Below are 27,175 nucleotides of genomic sequence, written 5' to 3'. Positions count from 1 at the left end.
CTGCAACATTTCTATAGATACTTGATGCTTCCAGCTAGCAAGCAAGAGAGGATTTTTGAGTGTGATCTCTCTCTGTAGAAATCACACTCAAAAGAATCAGCCTGAACAGAGAGAAACACATACTTTCCTTTCTCTTCCCCCCCAACTTTTTTTTTTTTTTTTAAACAATTCAATCACATTTCCAACATATTATCTATGTTTACAGCTCTGGGAACTTATCAGATTTGGAGACCACAGCCAGTCAGAGCAGAGAAGAAGCCCTTTGAACATCAATCAGAAGTTCTCATTTCTATAAACCACAGAGACTGGCTGGCTCACACTCAATTGCGGACTTTCCAAATCATCCTCTTGACCCTTCTATTAAGGCTGTTTCTGCCAAGTCACAATAGACCGTGTAAAAAGATCCCACAGGACAAGCTAAAAAGTTGTTTGCCGTAGCCTTACACAACCTTTCTTAGTAGCCAGCAAACGTTGGTGAGGGACTGGAGGATCTGCTCTTCACTACGCACCGCTGCTGACCACTTCTGAGCACGTAGGGAACGCATTTAACCCACCAACAGCTCAAATGGATGTTTTCCTGCCGCAGCACGAGTGCCTTCACAGCACTCATCTGTCCCACAGCACTGCGGGGCCTTCCAGAGCTCCCCAATACAAGTCAGACTCTTACCAGTGACACCGCATCGGGTTCCTCTGTAAATTCTTTCAAGCTCAAACTCTTCTTACTTGAAACCTGGAGGGGAGAAAGAGACAGAAGTTACCAACTCACATGGACCGGTCCTTTTCCCCCTTGCTTCATTTTCAAAATTTTTGCTTCATTTCATTTCACAAAACTTCATTTTCAGCCACAGCTGAGAAGTCTCATGGTTAGGGAAATCAAACTGGACTCCTTGCAGCCACTGACATGGATAGCTGCTAAGGAAGGCCACAACGGAACAACCTGCCAAATGTTTCTTTATTGGCAAGTGAGTATTTGCCATTTGAGAAGTGTTTGCGGAAGAGTTTCCAACCAGCTCTTTGGGGCAGAGATATTGGGTACCACCTGGGCTGGTGATGGGACTGAGTCACCCCAAACACTCCTCCGACATCCTGACACACGTGGGGAGCACCCTTTCGGGGGGAGAACAGCACCCAGCACCACATGCCCATCTGCTTCGAAAGCATGAAAAAAAAAAAAAAAAGTAGTCCTGGCAATCCTCATCTCCAGCTCAAGGACTAATGGATTGCTTCCGCCCTCAGGCTTTTTAATTATAATTTTTTTTACTTTGTACCATTTTTCCCCAAACTTTAGAAGGTCTGAGGAAAAGTCAGCGATGCGCATACTGGCAGAACGAGTATTACTACCAGATTATAAATAACGCATACACACACCCTACGAGAGAACAGAAACTCTGCTGGGCCCTGCCTAGTTCATCCGTGACCCAGAAAACGTCACGAGCAGCTCGCTGCATGGGACGGGACGCCTACGTGGCACATGAACAACAGCGGATGGGCTCAGCTCTGCCCCTGCCAGGACACTAAGAACAAGCCTGGCCTCCACACTGTGATCTCCAAGAGAATATCACAAACCAATGGAAACAGCCACTGTTGTTTTGGGGTACAAACTCAGCTCAGGGACAGTGGGTTGGATGCCATGAGCGAGTCTTCAAAAGCTCAAGCTCTGCCGAGGGACTCAAAAGGCCCATTTGGGCATGTGTTCGATCAAAGGGTCATGGCTGCGTTCCTGTCAGACAGCACATGGTCATGGGGAGGACATGTGGCTTAACACCGGCTCAGGCAGGGGTTAGTCCTTTGCTCCTGCTCATACCCCAAAATGTCAACCTCAGGGTGCTGACGGGAGACCTTCTCAAAGGCAAAGCAGCCAGAGCATCTCACCTTCAAAGGGCGTTGCCAATGCTAGCTACTAAATCCCTGCGCTCATAGTGCTGTCCTGGTTTTGGAGAGAGGAGAAGCAGATAGAGAAAGGGAGTTACTTGCCAAGGGGGACAGCGCAAACTGAGAGACGCAGGGGCTGGCAGCGTTAGGAGGTGCTGCTGTTCTCAGCAGGCATCCCCAGGCACATCTCCTTCCCCTCTCCCTGTCCCAGATCCTTGCTGTGGGGTGACAACCCCTCTGAGATCTGAAGGCACTAAGGATAGTCACTAACACAAGGACACCGGGAGGAGGGAGCCCGCCTGGTTTGCACGCCATCCCACGTGGTAGCAGGGAGGAAGATGCCAGCAAAGCAAGAGACGTGGAAAAGTGCCCTGTGACACTAGCCTCTGCCGCCCTCCTGCAGGGGACCAGGGAGGCCTCTGGGAGAAGTCCAAAGCCTTCACACGGAAGGAGAAAAACTCTGCTCCCTGAGACACAGCCCCAGGGGCAAGCGCTGAGCAGCGGGGCTGTCGAAATGCTGGTAGACTCGGAGAGGGGGCCTCCCTGGCATGAGCCAAGCTCCCAGCGCCACGACAGAGTAAAGGGTACCTGTAGGTGTGTGCAGACTCTCCTCAGCACATCGTACACGCTGTCCCGGGAGATCAGGGACACAAAAATGTACTGCAAAAGAGAGAGAAGCTGCTGTGAGAGATTTTTCTTGCTCAATCCGTCCTGCCGCACAGGAGGGGACAGAGCCCACCAGTTCAGCCCCAGGCAGACAGGGGCACCAGCCCATGAGTTACCCTGCAGCATCTTTTTAGGAAAGAGCCCAGTGGGATAAAAAGCGCTGGCAGGGCTCCGTTATCCATCTTGGTTGAGAGCGAGAGGAAGATCCACTAGCTCAGGGGACCATGAAGGCAAAGGAGATATTGAACACAACCAACAGCAGCTTGGCTTAATGGTCTCATGTGGAAGTACAACTTCTGCTTCCAGAGGGCTTTGCTGGAGGGTCGGTGTCCCAAAGGTAGGAGACAGGCAGAGACGTCCTGCCCTTGAATCTCCTGCCCTTTGGGAGCCATGTCCCCTCCGTCCTCCCTGCAGATATCTCCCTGCTGAGTTTCCCAGTTGCTATTTTTTGAAGCAGGCTAAAACGTGGACCAGATTTTTTGGGGCCAGTTTTGTTTTAGCTGCTGTTCCTGCAGGGCCTCCCATGCTCAGCTGAGCGTCTGCTGGCTCCAAGCGGGACGGTGTGGAGGAGAACAGGGGCGAGAGCAACCAGAAGCATCCTACGGGCTACGATTTGGCGTGAGGGGAGACAGAAGTAGCACTCGCCCTGTCCGCTGCGCAGGGCCCATGTGACGCGCAAAGAGGTCTTGCAGCCAGAACGGCTGGAAAAGGGGGATGATTTTAATCACCTGTGTTCTGTAATCCTGCGTTCTGCTACCCCCTGCTAAAATCCCGTACATGTTATCTACTCCTGCCACCCTCCCTGGGAGAGGGCAGCTAACTGCATACTGCCTTGAGCTAGGCTTCATCGGTCACTCTCAGCAACACAGCACCCTTGGCAGGCAGGGAGTTAGGGAGCACCAAACAGGAATACGTCAGCACATTTCAGCAGGCAGCAACCAACGCGTTTTTAAGTTCAACCGCAGCTCTGAATACAGCCTGGTAACCAAACCTTCTGCCAACTTGGGTTGAATTTTGGCCCAAACCCCATCCCTCCTTGGGTTTAAGTAGTTTATAGGGTTCATTGGAGCCTGGCAGGGATTTGCCAACCTCTGCTGAGTCTCACTTGGGGTTTGCTTCAGCCAGAAACAAAGTGAAATTCAGAAACAAAAGCAAAGCGGCAGTGTTTGCCCTGGCCAGCCGCCAGCATAAAGAACTCCGCTCGCTTCCTGAAGAGCCTGCAGTTTCAGCTGAGGATGGCAATATTGCGGTCCTGGTCTCAAATCACTGTGTGGTTACCACAGACAACTCCAACAGCTTCCGTGGGCTAGCCCAGAGCTGCTGCACCCAGCCCCTCGCGAGGAAGGGTAAAGGGACTTTCCCCGCAGGGAGGGCTCCGAGGCCGAGGCCACGGCTCACAGCATACCCAGGCCCGGGCAGCAAGAAGGGCTGCGTGTGCGGTTTTGCATATGCCTAGGAAAGAGGCAGCTCTGCAGTGAGACTAGCAGAAACTCCTGCACTGTCTGCGGCTGCTGCAGCCCACAAGCACCGGGGCTCAAACTGACATCCGCCAGGAGTACGGTGGTGGCTACAGGGACAGGACGCTGAGACGCTTTACCTTTCTGCTGGCGTTGGTGGTGATAGCCAGCCCGTTTGGCAGCAGTCGGGCTGTCTTGTGCTTTTTTATGAGCTGAACGGAAACCACGGGGATCACAACCTGGAAGGCAAAACACACGGTCACATTGGTGACAAGCTGCAGAGCCAAGTCGGGTCCCCGGCGCTGCGCTGCGTTGCTGAGCTCCAGGCCACCAGCACCTAGGGAGGATCGCAAGCACACCCGGCCGACGCTGCACCCGGACAAAGCATCTTGCACGGCACAGGGCTCGATCAGACCCTGCCCCGGACCATACGTGAACAACGAGGCCAAACCAAGACTACTCGGCCCTTCCTGACCTCAGGGTGTTGGCTCACACGTGTGCATTTTCTTTGAAACGCGGAGATTTAACATGCATCAAGTAGAAGTGTAATTGCACACCAAACAGAACAGTAACACAGGGATTCAGCATTTCCCAGAGACAGCTTTGCTTTTATTAAAGGTCACCGTGCCCCCCACGTTAATCTCAGCTTGGAGTTAGTTTCTATTTGATCAAAACAGTGAGAACACAGGGAAACCATCATCCAACATAAACACAGCAAGCCTGCGTAAGACCCGTTGAGAGACACATACCAAGTTTCTGCAAGCGAGGCCACGGTTAAAAGTAAGGCAGGATGTAATTTATGGCAGAATAACTTCATTGAAACACGATTAGCTTTGGAAGTGACATGCTGTACTTCCATCAGATATTTGTTTAAAGCTGCTGATATAAATAATTCAGTTCTTCAGCCCAGTTTTAAAGGAAGTCATTTCTCCTGAAGATCCCCATCAGCCACACCATTAACTGAAAAAAGTCAGATTGTAAGTCAAGCGGAAAAGCCAGGAGAGATTCAGATCTCCTCTAGAATCCTCCTGAAACCTTTGATCTTCCTTCAAACACCGTTGTGGCTCGTATGAGGTTTTGCATTAGGGAATTTTAAAGCACATCAATATTTGCTTTCCCAAGGCAGATCCTGCAGGTTATTGGAAGAAGAGACACAGCTGCACTCCCCTGCCTGTCAATGCAAAGCAACCCTGCTCTTGAACCACAGCTGCCACGTTTCGACAGCTCTTTTGGTGGGCCGGGGAAGGGATAAGCAGGCTGCAGCGATAGCCTGGGCCAAGCAACCATTCGGGACGGAGCTGGTGGATGCGGAGGGAGGGCTGCGCCTGCAGAAAGCGGGCACTGGAGGTGGGACCCCGTGCCCCAGGCTGAGGCACCGTGTTACCTTGATGTCTTTCCCAAAGAGGTTTGCATAGAAGCAGAGCCAGTTGGGGGAGATGTAAAGCCTTCCCTGGATGAGGATATCCCTCTGGAGCGCGCAGGAGCAAACTGTAACACAGAGCGGCAGGGCAGACAGCATGACAAAACCCACCGGCCCAGGGGCAGGCACTGTTCACCCACCCGCCTGCTCTGCGGCGGCACGGGGCTCCCATCCTCCCCCGTCAGCCTGCCCAGCAATCCAGCTGGCTTTCATGGCGCAGCCGCCAGGCCTGGCCAACACATGCTTGAAGCGCAGCCTGGGAAGGCACCGGCCGCCAACCGCCCTGTGCCTCCAGCCTCAGCTGCTGCCCAGCATCCGCGGCTCCCCATCCCCGTGACAGAGGCGTCGCGCAGCTCCCCTCCCGGCTGCGAGGCCGCTCTCGCTGGGCCGCTCACCTTTCAGCACGCTCTCCTCCGTCGGGATGTCCTTGAACAGCTTGTGGTACTGGGAGTTGTACTTGCTAGCGGCCTGGAAACGGAGCAGAAGCAGAGCAAGCAAAGTTACGCCGTGACCTTGCTGATACGGAGACCGATACAGGCCCCGGCACAAAAGCTCCCGAGGACAGGGGAGACTTCATGACCGACAAGGTCCCCCGGACCCGGGGGACGCGAGAAGCACCCCAAAACTGCAGAGACAAGGGGCTGCAGGAGGGTCTCGAGCAGCACAAGGCTTGCGACGCCGGCCCAGCAAGGGCCGTGCCTCCCCCAGTGCCCGCGTAAACATTTCCACTAATATCTAAGGTTTATCTAGAGGAGACGTCTGAGCCTCTCTTAGGAGTCAGGTTAATCAGAAGGCAATTATTTTGCCCAACGGCTTCTCTCCTCTTCCACGAGCTCTCCCCTTATCCAGGGCAAGGCGACAACACTTGCTTTGCGCCCCTCGCGCCGCGCCATCCAGCTCCCTCTGTTCCCGGTGCCTCTTCAACGCGGCGCGCGGCAGGAGGAGCGGCAGCGAGCAGCGGCGCCGACGCGCAGAGGTGGCAGGCCCCCCCTCCGCCAGCACAGCACTCTGCACCTTGCCACAGCAGTTCAACAGTTCTAAATATAAGTTAAATACATGGAAGTAGTTCAACGCTTGGCATTCAGTTTGCTCAACGAGACAGTCCTCCAAGACGGCACAAGCAGTTTTTTAGATTAGGATCTCGGCATATCTTATAAATATCAGTTCAGCCCTGCCCGGGCAGAGCCCCGGCCAACCAACGCTGTCAAGCAGGTGAGCTTGGTGCCCCTCGGGCTCATCTGAGCTGGAGGGCGATCTAGGCAGACCAGGCAGGCGTTCCCGCGCCGCGGGGTCTGCTTGGGACGCTTCCTCCGGCGGTGACGCAGTCCGCGGCTCAGCCAAGGGGTGCGGGAGAGGATTCCTGCCCCGGACGAGGGAGCGCTTCCTGCTGCGTCGGGGCTCGCCGGCAGCTCCCCGGCGGTGCGCTCGTAGCACGGTTGTCCTGCGTGATGCTCGCAGCTGTCACCCGAAATTCCAAGGGAAAAAATCCAAGGGATCAGGTGCCTTCCAGGGACACAGACGGGACCGGCAGAGCACGAAGGACCCGGGGCAGCAAGGCTTGTTTGCAGGCAGCGCTGCAGGCTCTACTGCCCACAGCGACAAGGTCACCTTAGCCCCGCACACCTTGTCATCGGATGAGCTGGGCCTTAAGAGGATCAGGGCTCAGCATCACCTGGGGTCAGCTTAGCTTGACATCCCCCTGGAGAGGCACGAGATCGGTGGAGGGAGCGTTTCAGGGCTTTTGGGAGGAGTCAAGGGGGACCACGGCCCTGGCTCCAAGCCTCCCCCGGGCTGCCTTCCCCAAGTCAAGAAACATCCGCAATCCCAGTGCAAGCAAGTTGCCATCTCTCGCTGCCTCCCATACACTACTAAACGTGGGAGAGGCCCCCAGCTGCCTGGCGGCCTGCCCAACGTTCATAACCCTCCCAGATGCCCTGAATAATCTGCAAAATATTTTGCTAAATATATCTCCTCCTGCCTCCGCTTCAACTGCCATCGCTTCGGAGCTGAAGAACAAGGTGCGTCCTTGGCTGGCCGCGGGCTCGGCAGGGACGCGGGAGCAGAGCTGCGATCCTCCGCGGGCCTGGGAAGGCAGCGCCCACGGCCGCTGGAAGGAGAGGAGAAATCCCTGCGCCGTCGGCGGCCAAGCCCGGGCAGGAAGGCGCCTGCTCCTTGCCAAGCGCAGAGCCCTACCAGAGCGTGAAAGCCAACTCAGAAGTAGGACAGGCCATTTGTTCTCTTGAGAAACCCCTGAGCGAGGCCAAAGGAGGGCTCAGTTCCCGACAAGGCCAAGCTTATTTCAGGAAGAGGAAAAAAACGTATCCAGGCCCTCAAAAAAAAAAAAAAAAAAGGGGGATTAGGAGCAAGCGAGGGCGGCTCTTCCATTCGGCTCCATGCTGCAAGCTGGGTTTCGAGCCAAGGCTGATCCCAGCCAGCTGGTGCCAGTTCACAGCAAGGCCGGGCTGCACCCTCTTTGCGTGGGGGGAGAGGAATTTCTCCCTCGTCTCACCTCCTTCCCAGGGCCGGCCACCCTTCCCATTCCCCAGCCTCGTCCTCGCCAGCACCCACCAGCGCAAGAAAAACAGTCGCGGCCTTTGAGGGAGGCACGGACCCGGCGCCACGCTCGCGAACCCACGGGGCGGCCCAGGCACCATGCGCAGCACGTGACCGCCTCGGCTGGCGATGGACGGACCACGCGAGCTGCAGGCACAGCGCGGCAGCGCAAAGGCTGCAGAGCCCCAAGGTGACGGGAGCCGGGAAAGGGCAGGCCACACGGCTTCTGGGGGGTCATCAGGCAAAGGGCTGGCTGTAACTCTGCACACAACCAGGCTTTTGCCTTGCTGAAGAGCTCTTTTTACTCCTGGAAGGAGGATGCGTATCCTGCAGACCGCTGGTGTCGAGCATCCCTGCTTCCATCCTGCCACAAACGCCCTGAGCAATGTTTGCAGCAGCCTCACTCGGGTTCGTTTCATCCTTCCGCATGGCGTTACACCTCTCGGCAGGGGAAGGTGAAAGGCATGCGATCGCAGCCAACCTTGCTCCTCTTCGCAGGCTGCTGCCTGGTCCAGCTGTCTGGCTAATTGTACCGCAGCTTTGGATTAGCCGAGATCTTTCCCTGCGTCATGCGACAAGCTGGAGCGGGCATTGCATCGCCCTCTCCACCATGGGCTCAGGACAACGGGCAGCTGTGTAAAACGTATCCTCCTCTATGGCGACAGTGGGACGCGGAGTGCAGCGCCCTGAGCGCGAGGCCAGCAGAGGCGGAGGCAGCAGGGGCAGCCCCGCATGGGTACCTGCTCCGAGGGGATACGTCACTGCCCTGCACCCCAAACCTTCCCCCCTCCCCAGCACCACGGAGGGGAGGCAGCACGGCTCCAGCACACCTGCATATTACATCCCTGCCAGCTGGAGGAGGCAGGAGATGAGAAAGGGAGATTCCCCCATAGTGCCGGCTTTCCCTCAGCACATGGGGTCACACTACCAGCAAGCCAACACCGGGGCCTGGGCTGCAGCAGTAGCACGTTTCAGCACCATGTCAGTCAGTCACCAGCTTAAAGACGCTGTAGGAAGAAGAGCAAGACGTTCAGACATGCAGGGAGGAGTTGCAGCTACCTGCAGCATCTCTCTGCCCTTGTCCTTCCTGATCCAGCTGGAAATCTTCCTCCAGGCGACCCACTGCTGCCTCTCTTCTGTGCTACAGAGCCTCGCAGGCAGGCTGGGAAGGGGCAAGGCTCTGGGGTGCACCAGGCACCTCTCCTTCCCACAGGTGCTGCTTTGCAGGGACACAGCTCCATTTGCTGGTCAGGTCCCCTTGGGGCTCAGCTGGGAGCTCTAAATTTTTTTTTGTCACAGTAAAACCCAAGAGGGAGAGATCTCCTTGACTCCTGTCTCTTCCAGAGCTGTTCTTGTTCATAGCTGAATAGAAAAGCTCTATTTTGGACATGATTTAAACATCCAGAACCTACAGAAATTAAGGTTCAAATACAAATGAAGTGAACTCTTATTTTCAGTTTGCAGCCTCAAGATTTTGGCTGTCTCCTCTGCTCTAGATGGAAAGTCCTGAAAGCGTCTGCAGGACAGATCACGGGCCACACGTAAACCCCGGGAAGAGCTGACGACACAGCCGCTTTGCAGTACGCAGAGCCCCCAGCTCCCCCAGGAACAGGCAAGAGCTGTTGCTTCATCTTGTGCTCCTCCAGCCCAGGGTCTTCCTCATGGCTGCTTTGACAGCAGGCTGGGCGAGATCTGCAGCACGGCTGGCGCTTGCCTACGCTCTGAGCAACCCTGCCTACATCCAGGCTCCAACCACAACTAAACTTGGGGGCCAGGGGAGGGACTCTGCCGACTCCTGCACCCCAGAACGGTCGCTCGCTGCAACACGGCAAACGGCCAGAGTTGCGCTAGAGCGAACCAGGCGAGATGCCAGGGCAGCGCCTGGCGCGTGCGCTCACAAGGTAACGGCCTCGCTGGCTGCTGGGGAGGGGACACTGCTCTCCCGGGCATGCTGACACAAAGCGTCCAGGCAGAGAGCACCAGCAGTACAAGATGGTCACGGTACCCAGATTCGTTGAACGCTTGTTTGCAGGCTACAGTCAGACGCTTCCACACCACGGCTTACAAGTCTCCGTGCCTACAGATATTAGATGACTATGACTACACAAGCTCCGACTTACTCTGAGGGGAACAGGCTGTGGCAGGAGCCAGGCCTGCAGGGGTGAAGCTTTGGAAACCAAAGGGCACATCAGCTGCAGGAAGCAAAGCCGCTGGCAGGGAGCAGACCAGCGAGATGGTGCTGTGGGATCGGCCATTTCCTGCGCAGAGCGGGCACACCTCCCTGGCAGACAGCCCGGAGGCCTGCCTGGGGCTGGCACAAGGGCGTTTGCTCAGCACGAAGCCAGAAACTTACCACTTCCCGGTGGCATTTCTTGATGTCTTCATCCTTCAGGGCTTCGTTCAGGTGGAGGCTGCAAGAAAGAATTGGGTGAGCCAAGAGCCTCAGGTCCCTCACCCGCTCCCCAATCCAGGCAGGACAGGAGCACAGAGAAATGCCACAGCACTGATGCTCAGGAGACCCCGGGGCTCCTTGCCGCACTCACAACACGCACTCTGGGAAGTCACGTTCTAGACTAGCCTGGTGCTACAATAAACTGCTGAGACACATAGGGACGTTGCTGAGGTCAAATAACGGCTGCAAGAGCTCCTGCTTTAGGAAAAGGCTCATCACTACCTGGCAGCAAGCTGTTTGTGAGCTGGCTGAGCCGGTCTGCACCACAGCTTGGAGATACAGCCCGCATCACTGCCTGAGTACCCATACCCAGGCAGCTGGGGTGGCCCACAACACAAATTCACCCCAGGCGTCAGGGGAGCAGGTCCAGAGCTGCCTCCAGGATGTGCCACAGCAGCAACGGAGCTGCTGAGGACAGGTTAGGAGCCAGCAATGGACAGTTCAGGCCAGGTCAGGTTTCCCCAGAGCCCCAGCCAGGCAGGGCCATGGGCAGCACAGCCGAATGGGTGTTTGGGAACCTGCCCGGGCAGGAGCTAGGCAAGAGGGCAGCCCTGCCTAGCCCCGACAGCGCGGGGAGGGTGTGCACCAGGGGCACGCCAAGAGGGCACGTCCCCACCAAATACCATGCTGCCCGGTCCTGCCACCTCCTACCCCTCACGCTTCAGCCTCCTGCCCAGCCCCACCGGGAATTCACTGGCACACACGGGCAGGGGCCCCGCAAGCCACCCTGGGGCTGGCTGAAAGCAGAGCCGTGCACACGGGGACAGCCAGTGCCAGGCCGGGGAGAGCTGACCACGCTCCCATCATTTCTCCGGACAGGGGGACACAGCAGACACGTGCAGGGCTGCAGCATTCGCCCTTCATCCCATCAACAACTCTGCCTGCCTGGAGGCATCCCTCCCGTTCAGGCATGACGGTAGGAGACATGCACAAAGCATCTAGCTGCATCCATCAGACAGGATGTTACAGCAGATGGACCAGGAGGATGAGGAAAACAATCAGAGACAGGCAGTGAAATCACCCCCGCCAGCATCTCAGCAGTAGGAACATTGTACCCCTTCCCCAAACACCTCTCCCCAGCATTTTTGTAGACCAAATATTCGATGCTGAAGACAAATAAGGGACCCTCTGTGCCTACTCTACAGGAGCCTTCTACCTGATAGGTTGCATTTGGGTCCCAGAGGCAGAGGGGATCCTGGAGGATGTCACAACATGAAGAAAAAGGACAAATACTCCACAAGACCCTCCAGGCTCTGCTTGACATTGGGGAATTTCCCAGCCACGAGCAAAGGAGCATTTGCTCCTCTGCAGTGACACCGTGGCCAGTGGGGTAGCTGGGTGACACAGGACACAGTGCACTGCAGGTGCAAGAGGTCCAGGCACCCCACAGGCCCCGTGCTGGTACTCACACCCAGCTCCACCTGTGCATCAGCTGATTGCCACAAACCCAGCCCCAGGCTCACCTGCCATCAAGGGAATCCAAACTCTTCTCCTTGTGAGATGCCTCCAGCTTGTCACGGCCGTGCATGGGCTCAGGGCTCTTCAGGGGAGCTGCTTTTTCATGCATTGGCTTGGTGCTGCAAGGAGAAGTCTGTTAGTCCACAAGAAGAAGGGTGAGAGGAGGGAGATGCTAGTTTTAGAGCTGTAAATCCATAGCCTTCAAGCTCCTATCTGCACAGAGACCTTCATAATTCTGCCACTCAAGGGCAGCAATAGCGTTTCTGTGATTTCTCGAGTCACGCAGAGAATAAGGGGCATCTCTTGCCAGGCACTCCCCAGCACTCACAACCGAACAGCCAAGAAACGAAGTCTCCGTCTCCACTGGCTTACGGGAAAACTAACAGCAGGGAAGTAGTGGGCTGGCTGGTCAGCGACTGTTCAAACAAATGCTTATCTAGAAGTGGCCTTTATAACCGTCACGTGGACCAGAAGCTCAGATAACACTCACCAAAGCTGGGATGAGGCAGGACAGAGCCTCCCACTGAGGCCGCGGTGCTCAAGAGAACGGCCACGGAGAGGTGGTCCGCAGCTGGCATGGGAAAAGCACACATCTACGAGACTCGCTGGGGCAACGGTGATTTACACCAGGAGGGCCTGCCCTGTGTTTCACACGCAGCAGTCTTCTCCCTGCCTCCGGGTCAGCACACCCCGTCCCAGCAGATTTGGTCCCCCCTCTGCCCCGTGCATCGCTCTCCCTCCGAGACAGAGCTCTTTGGAGCGAGAGGCTCGCTTGCTCGAGAACGGCAGGACACCGGCAGTCTGGGATGGTCCCAGCTCTGCTCTGGGGACGTATATTCTCCTGCCTAAGATCTGCCAAGACTTACCATCCTCCAGCAACACCCGTTTCCCCTACTGCCCCAGCTCCCTTCCCAGGCAGGAGGCAAGAGCAAAACAGCCTGCCGCCTTGCCTTGCCAGGGCAGAACCCTTCCCAGAGACACCTGCTCCCTTCTTTAAGCTCTCGCTGCTCGTTAAAGCCTGTTATTTACTACAATGAGTTTTATCGGACACACTTATCAGATACACACGTAAAGTAAACACACTCCCAGCGCTGCGCAGAGAAGGTTATCGCCTGGCAGGGCCAGAAAGGTGACACTTCCGCTCTGTGCAAACTGCAACTGGATATTGCTTTAGCCTTTGCATTTCTGGCACCGGGAAACCGATCCACGGCGGCAGACAGTCGAGAGCAAAACCAGAGCGCTAACACAGGGGATCGCACGCGAACGAGGCAAGAGACGCTGGACCACAGGCACTTGCCACTTCGCTCTGGGCAGCGAGCAGCAGCCGGGCTCCAACACGGCCCTGGCGAATCTAAGACGGGGCTTCCCGAACGCTTCAAGCCAGCCCGATCCTGCCCCTCCGCTTTCCCCGGCGCGCTCGCTCCCGTCCCAGGGTCAGCGCAGGGGTTCGCGGGAGCCACGCAACGATCCAGAGCGGGGATTAAAACTAACTCACAGCGCGGAACGAGGCTGGACCGGCTCTTTCAGCAGCACTCACATGAGTGCAGCCTAAGGGAAGAAGGAGAGGAGGGAAAAGAGGAGGAAAAAAAAAAAAAAAAAGGAAAAAAAAGCTTTTACTAGCAGTTTTGCACAGTCCGCTCAGGTCCCTCCAGCCCAGGGCGACGGGGACTCGGCTCGCTGCCGGCTCCGCTTCACGGGCAGCGACCGCAACAAGAGAAGCGATTCCCGTCCCGTCGCTGACGGCTAGGCTGCCTCCCCCCTCCCCGCCAAAGCCACAGGGGTTTCAGGCAGACCGCCCCCGGCACAGCCGTCCCCGTCCGCTCCCCTACACCTCACCCCGCAACGCCGAGCTCCTCGCCGCGGCCGCCGGGCCGGGCGACAGCTAGAAGGGGCGCAGTGACGCGGCGGCACGGCCGGGCTGGCCCCGAGCGCTGCGAGCAGGAACCGGCCCCGGGGGGCAGGTTGTCCTGGCAGCCACAAGAGGAAATTATTCAGGGACAGGAGCTCGGCTGGACGGGCAGGGGGTAAGGGAGCAGGTGGGAGGAGAGGCAGGCCGGGAGCGGGGAGGACACGCACCAGCTGGAAGAGCGCCGGGCTGGAGCGCGTCCCGGCGGCCCCGCTGCCAGCTCGCTCGCCGGAGCCGGGGAGCGAAGGGCCGCTGGCGGGGGAGCCCCGGGCGCTGCTCGCTCCGGGCTCTCCGCTCTGCCCAGCGAGCGCGAGGAGGAGGCGCCCGGGGGCACAGGAGGGGAAGGGGCCAGGCGGCGCGGGGATGCTGCCCCGGCTGCTGGCGTTCACCCGTCCGGACGGGCGGGCAGGACGGCACGGCCCGGAAGCCCTGCGCAAAAGAGGCGCTGGAGGCAAGGGGCACCCAGCGCCCCGAGCGGCGCTGGGCTCTCCCTGCCGTCGCCCTCGGGACGGAGGGGCAGGAGCAGGGCCGCCACGGGAACCCGGCCGCGTTCCCCGTCGCCGGAGGAGCCGCGCGCGTGGCCCCGGTCCACGGGGAAGGCAGAGGCCGAGGCGCTGAGGCCCGATGCGGCTGCACAACTCCTTGCCTCTCAGGCAGCGGCCACCCCGAGCCCTCCCAAGGGCTCTCCCCATCGTCACTTTTAACCGTCTTTCAGTCCGAACCAAAGCAAGCCTCAACACCCGCTTCGCTCTCTCCACGAAGACGGGGCAGGGTCTTAGTGCGGCAGCACTGACAGCGACGGCAGGCGTCCGTGAGCTCTCCCGGGCAACAAGAAGATGAAAAAGGGGGGACGACAGCCCTCTTGGCCACGGGAGCCACTCTCCCAAGGGAGTCCCGCTCTCGCGGGAGCGAGCGACAGCTTGCGTGTCACCTCAACGGGCCGCAAGAGCCGAGCCCAGGTCTCCCGTCCTCTGCGCCATGGCTTGAGGTTAGAGGAGGTGACAGATGGCTCTGTGCTGCGCTAGGAATAGAAATGCAAAAAGGAAAAAATAACCCCGACCAAGAGACTTTGAGATGGGGGGGAAAGAAAAACACCACATTAATTTGTTGGCCATTTTTCTTCTAGGTCTAGGGTAGAAGAAGCAAAAGACCTGAAAAGTGACCCCATGAAACGTTTTGCAGTCAAAACGAGCAAGAAAAGCGCTGGGCATCTGAGAGCACGCTACCATCAGGGAACTTCAGCCCTTCCTAAACTTTTCTAGAGCGCCAAGGATTGGAAGTCAAATGACTTCATTTGGAAATGCCACTGTTGAACACCATAAAGTTGCTTTTTATGCCGTTCTCCCCTTGACCCGCAGTTCCCAGCTGGGTTTCCCACGTCCTGCCACATCCTGTTCCCGCTCCAAAGGGCCCCGTCTAAAATCGAATCAATCTCAATTCCCACGCACGCCGCTCGGCAGCGGCGCCCGGCCGCAGTCTCCTTCCGGGGAGCTCGGACGGACCCCTTCCTTCTGCTGTCCCAAGGGACGCCCCGCACAGCAAGCCCCAGCACGCCACAGCTATAACATCACACACGGCTCTCAGCATAACCAGGGGTTTCTTTTTCCCCTGGAGGTTTCTGCCAGGCGTTCCTTGACTCGGCTGCCCGCAGGGTGGGATGAGCGCCGTTCGCAAGCGAGGCAGGGGCAGACCCTCAGCCACGCGACGTACCCCAGCCCCGGCCGGCCTCCGCCAGCCCCCGCTGAAGCCCGAATCCCGACAGGAACGGCTTCCCTCGGCTCCCACCGGCACCTGCTGAATCACATCCTGCCGCTTCGCGGACGCCGAGGCTGGGACCGCTCACGCGGGCCGGGGAACCCAACTGTCCGGCAGCTATTTCACAAGCAGCCGAGACATCCGGAGGGGGCAGGGGAAGGGCCCGGAGCAAAACCGGGAACAAGAGTCACTAGAGAGGCCACAGACGCACAAACAGCTCCCGCTGCAGCCCAAAGGCTTCCTGCCGAGCAGGAAAGCCCCTCCGTCGGGCAAAGACGAGCTGGAGAAACGTCGCGTCCCCACGGGGCTGGATGGCGCTAACCGGACGCCCCGACATCCGGGCTGGTGCCTTCCTCCCCGCGGGTCCACGTGGCGCACAGGGCAAGAGCCGAGCTCCGGCGGCAGCCTTATTAATCTTAAAATAAGCAACATCCTCCCGATTCAGGGCAGGGAAAAAGTGTCATTTCCAGGGAAGGGAGGCGAGGAACCTGGCCCGAGCGGGGCAGAGACCGAGAGCGGGAGGGAAAGGAGCTGCAGACGTGCCACCGAGCCCCCTCCTACCTCTGCTCAGCAAGTCCCAGCCCCGTCAGGGCTGTGCAGGCTCGGGGAGAGCCAGGCCAGAGGGTGCTGCGGGGGCTGCACCCCGGCTCCGGCTCTAGCGGCAGCTCGCCGTCCTCCGGGCGAGCGGGGAGCAGAGGCAGCTGCCGCACATGCGGCAAGGAAGCTGATCCACACCTCCGGGAGGCAGGAGGGGCAGCTCAAGAGGATTTTTACTGTATGTAATAAAACGGGCGCGTGCACACACACCCTTTCCCTTTGTGCTGCTGCATTCAAGGCATAAAAGGGACCAAAGCCGTGCCAGCACGCCCAGCTGCTCCCACTTCCTAGCGCAAGGCTCGCAAATCCCTGGCCGCGGCTCGGACAACGCTCTCCAGGAGGACAAGGCGCACGCTCGGGGGCTGCGGTTCTGTTTTTCCTCCTCGGGTGTTTGGACAGTAAATCCTGCAATAATGACACACATGCCCTTTCCCTCCCAGCGTCCCAGTTTGAAGGCAGACATCCGAAAACAACCCTCTCCTTCAAAGGGGATCTCTGCTTTCAATTCGAGATGGGTTTGCTGGAAGACAAGAACCATTCCCCAAGAAAGCCCACAGGCTCTTCCAGGAGACCTGAGAGGTGATAAAACCCAGCCATCAGGCTAAAGATCAGCTGCAGAAAGTCAGAGCAAGGGAAGCGGTATTAAACCCCTGCCCTTGGATAGGCCGAAGCCACTTGCAGCTCCACGAACCTCCCAAAGCGCTGGCGAAGCCTCCACCTGCGAGCGGGCCGGAAAGGACACCAGCACGCCGGGAAAGACGCCGCTGCGCTGGCAAAGACACTGCTGTGCCGGCCCTCTGAGACAAAGATGCTCAGGAAGCAAAGAGGCCAGAAAAATAAACCGCTCCGCGATGGCAGGCTGCAGAAAAACAAATGTTTTGGACGACTGGTGAACACGTGGTTAGTAATAGGCTGGAAAATCAGCTCATAATCCCTCCAGCCAGTATTTGCAAAGCAAATGAAGTCCTTGCTGCAAAAGGTGGGGGGGGGGGAAGGCGGGCTGGGGCAGCCCGCTGGGATGGCACACAGGCACGGCAGCGCAGCGTGGCACGGCACGGCCCGCCGGGGCTAGCGAGCACGGCCCTAGCTGCAGGCAGAGCCCGAAAGCCTGAGCACGGTGCTGGCTGCGGAGACGGACCGAAACGCACCGAGGTTTTTCTTCCCGGGCTGCAGAAGGGTCGGCTTGCCAAAGCTCAGGTTGAAGGATTCTTTCCGCGAGTCCTGTAGGCAGGGCAACATCATCGGAAGGATTATAGGGAAAGGGCAAAGACGAGATGAGGCTTGCCGGCTTAATAAGGAGTACGACGTCTGCCTCGAGGCCTTGGGACGTCACCGCTGCAGCGAAACGCCGCCCTGCTGCCGGGCAGCGCTGCCCTGCCGAGCCAAGAGACGGCTGCGCTCCGGCCAGGGTCCTCCGCCAGGGCTCGGGGGCCGCACACGCAAAGCAAGGGGGTCCCGGGTCCCCGCTCCCCTCCTGGCCCCGAGCAGCTCTGCCAACAGCAAGCACCAAAATAACGTCCTTTGGCATCGCACCAACGTGACTCCGGGGCCGAGCGCGCGGGGAGAGCTCCCGCCTGGCCCTCCCACGCTGCCGATACGCCTTCGGCCGGTGACGCCGCGCCGCTGCGAAGCCAACGCGTCAGCGCCACGGAGACGCGGGAGCTTTGCCCCCCACGCAGAGGCCGGCTGGCGGGCATCACCGTCCCGCCCCCGCGGGCTGCTCCCAGCCAGCCTAAGGGGCCTGGACGCCCCCACCGCACACGCGAGCTCCGACGGCCAGGGCTGTCCGCGAGGACACGGCCACGCGGAGCACGCTGCAAGCCCAGGGCAGGCCAAGCGCCGGGGGGACAGCGCACAGACAGCACGACGGCTGGCACAGCCAAAGTCGCTCCCTACCCGCTTCCTCCCAAGCGGGCGGCCGCAGCAGCCAGCCTGCTCCGGCTTCCCCCACGTTATCCCTTAAATCCCCAAGCAGTTGCGCTGCTTAATCTGGGAGAGGGGATTTAGCCCTACCGGGGACTCAGGCGAAGGAGGGGGGTGACTTTCGGCCGAGAGCCCACGGCTGCGTCCGAGGCGGGGGCCGCGCGGGAGCGGGAGGCGAGTCGACCTACAGCACCCAAATCTGAGCAGCCCCCTCCTCTTCCTCGAGGAAGGAGGCAACGGGGAAACACGTGACACCCGCTTTCCTCCCTCCAGCGTACGAGGGCCTCTCGAACATTAAACCCCACATCCAGTAACAGCCTTCCCCTCGGCCAATCTTTCCCAGGGCACGGGCCCAGGCTCTCTCCTCCGCGGAGGCGGCAGCGTGGCACACAGACCTGCCCTTTCCCCAGTATACGAAACTTTTGGGAGAAGCGTCTTGCCCGACACACGAGGCATTTGGGAGAAGCAGCCCCTGCTCCTGCCTTCCCCCAGGTTCGACCGCAGAGAGGCAGCCGCGAGCGTGCGCGCCCGAGGCCGCCGATCTGGCGACTCCCCGCTGCCGGGGTGCGGAGAGGTCACGCGAGCTCGAGACAAGGGCACACGTCATTCCCTACGCTGGGAATAGCCAGAGGCTGGGGAACACTTGGAAGGGTTACACCGTCTTGCCCTGTTTTTCTTTTCCTCTTACAGCCGCTGTCAGCGACGAGTCCCAGGCTAGACAGCCCTTCGCCTTGCGCCACTGCAGCTCCTCCTACGCTGGCAGGCTGCTCCCGCTGGGAACGAAGAGCGCTGCTCCGAAGGAAGGTCTGGAGGCCGTGAGGAGCATCCTCAGCCAGAGCAGAGAGGTCACGGAAGCTGCCTCCTTTCCACACAGGACACGGATCAAACTCGCTGCCGCTTTCCTTGCTCCTCTGCCTCACGCTGGGCTCTCCAGACGCCATGGGCAGGGGAGCTCTGCTTCTCGCTGCCCCTCAGCCCCGCTGCCCCCAGCCCTCGCTCCGTCCCTGCCAGCGCTGCCTCCAGGTGACACGTCACCCTCCAGGGTGCACGTGACTTCCCTTGGACACACTTTGCCAGCTCGCCTTCAAAGTCAGAAGAGACTCCACAAAGAAAGTGTGCCTGTCTGGGTCCATCCGACCCACGTGGCCTGGGATTTGGGGGGATCTTGGTCACCGAGCACAGAAGAGGGTGCTGACGGGGCTGGCCGGGGGGGCCGGGCTGTAGTCAAGATGCCCAGCTCAGCTGTGATTTCAAGGTCCTCCTCCGGCACGCCACGCTATCCTGCCCAGGCGTGCAATACGCCTCCCTAGAGCCATGGAAGGTGGCACGGGCTTGAGGAGGTGCTTTCCAGAGACCTCGCCTGGATCCTGGGTTATTAATTGCTGCTTTTAATAGCGAGCCCTCTGAAGAGGGCAGCGAAAGCAAAGCCAGAGCCAGATGCTGCGAAACCAGCTCCGACTTGGCAAACGAGACGCGCTCCGCTGTTCAAATATTAACCTCTCCTGCTCCCCGCGAGCTCCCAGAGCCGGCGCTGCCCTCCTAAGACGCTGCCCAAGGAGGCGACGGCCCGGCCACCCCGCTCCGACAGCGGAGGACGGGCTGCTCGCAGACCCACCGTTTCGGTTTGGCTCCAGGCACGCGGCTCACGGGGAGAGCCTCCCCCTGCACCACGGGGCTGCCAGAAGCCGCTTAAACCGCCAACACAGGAAGGAAAACACTTTCTAGCGGCTCAAGCAATCGCCCCACCAAAGCTTTTAGCAGCAAGCTCCTTCCCCTTACATCAAGCGAGGAAAAACCTTCATCCGAGCGTCCCGAGGGTGCAAGCCCAGCAGGAACGGTTGCAGCAAGAAATCCCTAACGCTGCCAAGACGAGGGGCAAGGCAGGAGGCAACAGGCAGAGTCGAGGGGTTCAGGAGTCCCCGGCAAAGGGAGACCGCTGCCACGTGCCACAATTTGCAATAAAGCGGGAGATTTGCTGCACGCTAGAGGATTTCTTCCTCCCTTCCAAGCAACCAAAAATCAAGGGCTCGTGTTCCTGCCATGCGGGCGGCACTCAAGGCAGAGCTATTCGTGCCGGCGTGGAGCAGCCTGCCCCTGCCGCACGCAGGCTGGGAGGCATGGGGACGGGGATCAGGAGCCGGCAGACGAGGCGGGGAAGCGGCGAGACGTCGCCTGCTCGGCCGGCACAGGGTGTTTCACCCGGGTGGCCCCCGCCACCAAGGGTTCATGCACAGCGCGTGGTCCCCCAGCACAGCTGTTTCAGCGCGAGCTCCACAGCTGCTTTAGTTGTTTAGTTCAAAGCACTATTAACAGCTTTAATCCACAGATACGCAGAGGAAAAAAACCTTTCTGGAGATCGGGAGCTCCCGGCTGTCTCGCAGGCAGGACGCAACATGGCCCGGACTGCCTGCGGGGAGGGAGGCAGAGGAGGGCACGCTTCGAGCCACGCAGCGGCACAGCTCGCGCAGCCCAGGAGCAAAGGGACAACGTTACGGGACGTGGCTGAGCTGATCTACGTGCTCACAGGACAGGGGGAATCCAGTCTCTTCTCCTATCCCACCCACACCCTCTCCCTGTGCCACCCCAACGCCCACCAGACCCTGGGCCAGAGCTGCTTGAACTCCCTGAGCCGAGCTCAGCGTTGGCTCTGCTCACACAGGAGTCCAACGACTAGCAAAGCCGGAGGAAGGTCTCGCAGAGACCTGCTACCTCTCCCATGCCAGTGGTTTCGTGAGACAAAGCCTTCTCACAACCCTGGGCCACGCTTTCAGCGCCCCAAACCACCAGCACTACTTCCTCCTCCAGATCAGCATCTCCTCCCTTACGCTCAGATCCAGCCTAAAATAACCCAACAAGAGCCCTCCTATCGCAGACAAGTCGTGGTGTTTTATTTTGTCTCCGAGCTGGATCGGTTCCCTGCTCCAGTTCCCAGCACAAACAAGGGGGAGGCACACGCTTGCTTGGGAACACGTGGCAGAGGCAGGACAGAAAAAGAGCAAGCCGGGGACTTCACCTCCCAAAAATCGCAGCCGGAAGACTCCCACAGAGCAAGCCCCCCCGCTGCCCTCCGGCTCTGCTGCCACCACCAGGGTCTCGCTACAGAAGATCCATCTCTGCCCTGTCCCCCCAGCCGGGCAGCGCCGCCGGCGTCACCCCGCTCGGCCACGCAGACAGGGCTACGCGGGCAGGGTACGAGAGGCGCGCTGGCACCGGCGCAGGACTCCCGGCTCCGTTCTCGCCTGCCGTCCCTCTGCCCCGCTGTTTGAAACGCCACGGAGCAGGGCAAGGGGTTAACAACCTTGGCTGAAAAACCTTGTAAAGCACTTGAGAGCCGGGCTGGAAGAACAGATCCCGTAAGCTGTCCTTGCTCCCTGGTTTCAAGGTCATTTCAATTCCTTATTTGTGCCTGGGAATTAAGAGTCGTTTCTGGAGCGCAGCCACAGCAAAAGATGCTCGAGCGAAACGCCAGTCCTCCGAGCACCGCTGCCGGGAGATCAAAGACACCAAAATCATGCGCACGGAGAGCAGGAAGAACTAGAGCCATGTCCCCTCTCCAGGCTCCCTCTCCTCTGGGGCAGCCCAGGGATGCTCCAGCTGGATGAAGCCTGGGGCTCGCTGGGGCCGAGCTCCCTCGACGCCCACACAGTGTGGTCCCTCGCACCGTACGGACCCGCTCGCAGACCTCTCCTAGCAGCCACGCGGGCAGACCTCTGCCATCAACATCCCCCCGGAGAGCAGCAGAAGCCACACGTCCTCGGCCTGGGATGCGCGTCCTCAGCCCCATCCCTGGTCAAGCATGGGAACAGGGCAGGATCTTGCTTGGTTGCTGCTTCGCAACCAGGGAGCCCCAGGGACCCGGGGAATTTGGGCCATGTCTCTGCTGCACGTGGCAGTGGCCTCCCCGGTTCGTTGAGGGCACCGCGAAAGGACGGCTCCGGCCCCAGGAAGGGGGTGGGCTCCGCGCATGCCCACCACTGCTGGAAAACGCTCATCAACAGCAAAAGTTGACAGCACTGCTGTCACTGCCCCACCTCCTCCTGGCCTCTACGGCTAGGGAAAGCCATGAGCATTAGGTGGATTTTCTCCCCGAATCCGACGAGGCAAAGACTTGCTCTAGCACATTCTTAAACGGGGATTTCTCAGAAGGAGATTAAAAAAAAAAAAACACACACACACAACACACAAGAGATTTTTCTCATCAAGCCAGACCCTAGATTTCACAGGGACAACTTCTGGGCTCCCACAAAAGAGTTTTTTAACAGCATCTAAACCACCACTAGCAGCTCGCTGCTGTACCTCCTCTCCGTTAAGGGCGCGCGAGTCACAGCAGAGGCACAGACACCGCCGCAGCCGCGCGGGTCCGCGGCCGGGGAGAGCTCGGCCTCGCACAGCCGCGGCCTGCACAGCCCTGCCTTCAGGCACCGCTACACCTCGCTCCCTTCCTCTCCTCCGCAGGCAGGAAACGCGCGCCGAGGGCAGGACCTGCGCTGCCAGGAACAGTCAGCCTACGGCTTCCAGCTCTCACGACGGCCAAAACCGCCCTGGATCCGGGGCAGGGAAGGGCTCTCCCGGTCGGACACGCCGAGCGCTCCCTTCTCTCCCCGAGGGGCAGCTCCAGGCAGAGCCCTTCCCACAGCCGGAGAGGCAGGACACAAATTCATACAGGCCAGTGTTTACCGAGTAACCACCTCGAGAGCTCATGAAGAACAGGAGCGGCTTTTCTCACTCTCCCAAAGAAAGGGCGATTCGTGCAGCCTTGCACGCCTGCCCAGGGCCACCGCAAGGGAAAGCCACCTCTCCCGGGCCCTCACTTCTCAAAGGGACATGGCTGGAGCCAGCCCAGGGAGGGGGAGAACAGCCCACAGCAAAGAGCGGAAAACTCAGAGCGGCGCTAGCGACGTCCCCACCCAAGGCCCTGCCGCTCCTGCGCGGCCATGACCCGCGGCAGGTCCCTTGTCACCCCTGGGCCCCAGGGAAGGCAGACCTCCCAGCGCAGCCACGGAGGCAGCCCGCCTGCAGGACGCTGGCCAGGCTTCCCGGGGACTCAGCTAAGGCTTGGGGGGACCGGAGATGCCACGCAGCAGGGTCTCTCCTCGCTGGGAGAGGCAGCTATCCACAAACCAGGCACGCCAGAGACCAGAGTCCCGAACCGCATGCCCAGGGTAGGAGTCTCGAAGACGCCCGTGCTGCGGGCAGGAGCAGCGGCGTGGGCTGCTCTGCCAAGGGGACAGACCAGGCGGGACGAGCGACACCTCGGGAGGTGCCGAGGAGCTCAGATGAGCAGTGCCGTCCCTGCCGCGGACAGGGCCTTCCCACTAAGCCTTACCTGCTGAAGACAGCGAGCCGCGGGGTGCTCCGGCACCTCAGCCTCGCTCCCAGCGGCTGCGGTCTCCGGTCTCTGCCGCCTACAGCGGGCCCAGGGGCAGCCCGGCTGCGCGAGGCCGCTGGACGCTCTCTGGAGCCAGCGATGGCCGAGAGCAACGCACCCATGCTCCTGCCTCCCGGGGCAGGCGTGCTGTAGACCCTCCTGTGATGTGGCCCTGGCACCTCCCTAGAGACCAGCTGACAGCAGCAATTCATCCCTTGCTTCCTGCTCTCAGGCCTAAAAAAAGAAATCTCTTTTCTTTTCTCTTCACTTCCTCCTCAGCCAGCAGTCGCTCACCTCTGGCAGCTCAGGCTCACCTCTGTAGCCCCAGGAGGTCCGCAGCAGCTGCCTGGAGCTTTGTGCTTCCCCACACAGGGGCCGAGGAGCCTCACGGACCTCTCCAGGGACCCCTTAGGGATTCAAAGCTTTGGAGCCTCTTCCCCTCGCGTGATTCCCAGTCGGGGCAGAGGGGAAAAGCAATCACACCTCAGGCTGGGGACAGCTCTGCCACTCGGTGTCAACTCTGCGCGCACAGATCTCCCCGCGCCCCTCTGGGGTCTGTCCCTAGGCACAGGGGGACATCCAAGCACCCTTTGGGAGCGGGGCTGGCACTTCACAGCGCTCCGCTGGCAGCCGCACGGGCAGCTCCACGCTCAGCAGCCCCAGGCCACGGAGGAGCTGACGGCTGCCAGGTACCCTGCACGTCTCAGCAAGACTGACGGCGCAGAAGCCGGGCAGGGTGGTCACGGTGCCGGCCCCCACCCGGCAGCTCTGGAGACGCGCCACCCTGGTGCCGGCGCACCGGGGAAGGGCGTCGAGGCAGAGCCGCTCCTGCCCCCCAGCACAGCCAGCCCCGGGATGCGCTCAGGACCCCCAGCGGCCCCCCTCGGCTAGGTTTTTTCACCCCAGTCTGGCTCCCGCAGGCCCCAGCCTGGCAAGAGGGGTTACGTGCTCCCAGCGGGTCCCACGTGGCAGGGCACAGCCCGGCCGCTCGGGGCGACGCTGGTGGCCACCGCCAAGAAACAGCCTCCTTCGGCGCCTCGGCTGCCCCCGCAGCAAGGGGCGGCAACGCCGGCCGCAGGGACCGAGCGAGCGCGGAGCCCTTCCCGGCAGGCCGGGGCAGCTGCCCCCCGGGCTGAGCTCTGCCCCCCGGGAGCCGCCGACGGCGGCAGCGCGGAGCTGGCACCAAGGCAAATCCCCCGCTACGGCTGCCCCGAGCGCCCCCAGGTCGCTGCGCGGGGCGCCGGCGGGAAGGGGGGGCGGCGCGCCCCGAGAGGGGTCGGGCCGAGAGCCGCCTCCGCGGCGGCCCCCGGGCACGTTCTCGCCCGCCCCGCAGACAAAGAGCCGCGGTCCCGGCAGCCCAGGCCGGGCCGCCGGGGGCTTTTAAACCCAGGAAGCGTCCGCCAGCCGCAGAGCGCCGGGCCGGAGGGTCGGGGCCCGGCCGCCGCGGGCAGCACCGGACCGGAGGCCGGACGACGCCTCTTCGGGCCGCGAGAGGGAGGCGCCTCGGCCAGGAGGGAGGAAAGCGGAGCGACGGCAGCCGGCGAGTCCTCCCTGCCCGGCGGCCGAGCGCGGCCCCCAGGACCGGGCCGGGCCGGACCGGACCAAACCGGACCGGACCGGACCGGACCCTCCCCGAGGCCCCGGGCGCAGGGGGAGGACGGCGGCCGTAACCAGCCCCCCCGCCGCCGCCGCCCGCTAACGGCCCCCCCGTCCCGCTCCGCGGCCCCGGTCACCGCGCCCAGCCCGGGCCCCGCGCGCCGCCCCCGGCCCTACCTGCGCGGCGGCGGCGGCGGCGGCCCCGCGCTGCCCGCCCGGCCCGCTCCGGCCCGGCGCCGTCATGCCCCGCGCGCCCCGGCCTCCTCGCGGCGCCCCGGCGCCCGCCCATTGGCCCCCCGTAGCTCCGCCCCGCGCCAGGCGCCCCGCCCCCATTGGTCACCGCCCCGCGCCTCTCTCCGCCCCGCCCCTCGCGGTAGGGGGCGGGGCCTGACCAGGAGAGACCCGCCTCTTAAAGGGGACGCGACCCTGTTGCCTTGGCCCCCCCCCGCCCCTTTTGCCCCATCCCTGCCCCATCCGCCCCACCTGCCTCCCCGCGCCCAACTGCCCCATCCCCGCCCTTGCACCCCGAATCTGTCCCCCTGCACCCCGGTTTGCCCCCCGCACCCCCTCTGCCCCCCTCCTGGCCCTGCATGTCCCCCCATCCCCACCCCCACGCACCCCCACACCCCCTCCCTGCCCCACATCCCCTAATTGCCCCCAACAGGCACTGACCCTGCCCAGCCTGCCTGCCACCCACTGCAGGCACCAGATCCACCACTGCGCACCCCCCAGACCGTCCCACCGCCTTTGCCCAGCCCCCAGGCACCCACGGGTGCCTCTTGCCCGTCCGTCCCCAAGGGCCATGACTGGTCCCTGCCCAGGGCACCCTTGCTCTTCCCTCGGCCCCTGCCACAGCAGGCCGGCAGGCACCTGGCTTTTCACCATCCCCTGCTGCAGACCCCTAGGACAGAGCTGCAGGACAGAGATTAAACCCACCGGTCACCGATGCGCAGGGCATCCAGGCACTGGCTGAACGAGGGAACGACCCAGGAAACCGCTGAGTGACCGGAGGCCGGGCCACCCACACCCCCGTCTCCCCAGCAGCGAGCTGGCCAGGCGTCCACCAGCTCCAGACCCCAGACTAGCCCCAAAGGCAGGACGAGGGCCACGGAGGAGGTGAAATGAGAGGCCCCGTCCAGGCCCTGGGAGCAGAGCGGAGCCCGCTTCTCTCCCTGCATCACCGCAAGAGGTATACTGCAGTGCAAAAGGGTCTGATCAAGGTGGACCGGGACTGCTGGCCAGCCCCAGACAAGCTCCCCGCCTGGCACTTGGGCTCAGGGAGCCCCAGCACAGCTGGATCCATCCTCTCCAAGTCACCTCCATCCTCCAGGCCTGGCCCCACTGGGCCTCGCAAAAGCAGAACAGCCCAGGCAGCAGCAGCACTCTGATCACTATGCTGAACAGAGGCCTCAAGCAGATCTCTTCCAGGAAGGTCTGCAAAAGCATGAGTACGGGCTCCGGGTTCAACAGGAGCCTGGTGGCCAGTGCCCGATACACCGCCTCTGGGAGAGCACTCAAAGGTGCCACGTAATGAGGTCTCCCCCATTCAAGCAACAAGCCAGCAGCATGAAGGTCAAAGCCAGCACAGCACTGACAGCCCCAGCAGCGATGCTGGGGCAGCAGGACAGGGCAAGCCATGCCCCAGGCAAGGCTGGGGGGAACTCCAGGCTTACTGCAGGACAACTACAAACACATCTAGGCTGCAGGCACACAGCACCACTGCATGAATCCCAGCACTTGGACAGTAAGGGCTGCTTATAAATCATCCGCTTGGTGGTCAGAGGGGAAGGCTACAACGCAGCGTTGCTGCATCACTTGGCACTCCTTGTCTTGTCAGAGCAGCAGGGGGGAGACCGACTCAGCCGAGTCAAGACAACACAGCAGCTCAGAGCCCTCCCAGCCGCTCCTTCCACAGGAGGTGGCAGCAGTGGGTCCCAGCCGCTCCTTCCACAGGAGGTGGCAGCAGTGGGTCCCAGCCGCTCCTTCCACAGGAGGTGGCAGCAGCGGGACGAGTACACCCACGTTAAGCCCAGAGCTCTGCCCTCTAGCTGCAGCCAGCCAACTTGAGCAAGAGGCTCAGGCACCACAAAGGCACTTGCCAGAAGCCTCCCCTGCGGGCCCATTCAGCAAGCACTCGCACACCTCAGCATGG

At 60.9% G+C, this 27,175-nt stretch overlaps 1 protein-coding gene across 11 annotated transcripts in view; it reads right to left on the bottom strand.

The window, feature by feature from the left end:
- The window catches only part of GRAMD2A (GRAM domain containing 2A), a 33,549-nt gene extending 8,262 nt beyond the window's left edge, over positions 1-25,287 (bottom strand). The window contains exons 1-8 of one of the 11 annotated variants that reach the window (XM_068958496.1): positions 25,201-25,287; positions 11,884-11,997; positions 10,322-10,379; positions 5,811-5,883; positions 5,380-5,483; positions 4,136-4,234; positions 2,461-2,532; positions 668-730 (exon numbers count right to left, since the gene is read on the bottom strand). In XM_068958496.1, the coding sequence (XP_068814597.1) occupies positions 668-730; positions 2,461-2,532; positions 4,136-4,234; positions 5,380-5,483; positions 5,811-5,883; positions 10,322-10,379; positions 11,884-11,987 (573 nt within the window). In that variant the 5' untranslated portion in view covers positions 11,988-11,997; positions 25,201-25,287. Of the gene's footprint in view, positions 1-667; positions 731-2,460; positions 2,533-4,135; positions 4,235-5,379; positions 5,484-5,810; positions 5,884-10,321; positions 10,380-11,883; positions 12,002-12,103; positions 12,339-12,368; positions 13,366-15,494; positions 15,864-23,385; positions 23,771-25,200 lie in introns of those variants that run through there. The other 10 variants (XM_068958491.1, XM_068958492.1, XM_068958488.1 and 7 more) reach the window with 10 other exon arrangements.
- Positions 25,288-27,175: the final 1,888 nt, after the last annotated feature.

This window comes from Struthio camelus, chromosome 12 (genome assembly GCF_040807025.1).
Source record: "Struthio camelus isolate bStrCam1 chromosome 12, bStrCam1.hap1, whole genome shotgun sequence".
Taxonomy (NCBI): domain Eukaryota; kingdom Metazoa; phylum Chordata; class Aves; order Struthioniformes; family Struthionidae; genus Struthio; species Struthio camelus.
This window is presented reverse-complemented; position numbering and strand designations above follow the sequence as displayed.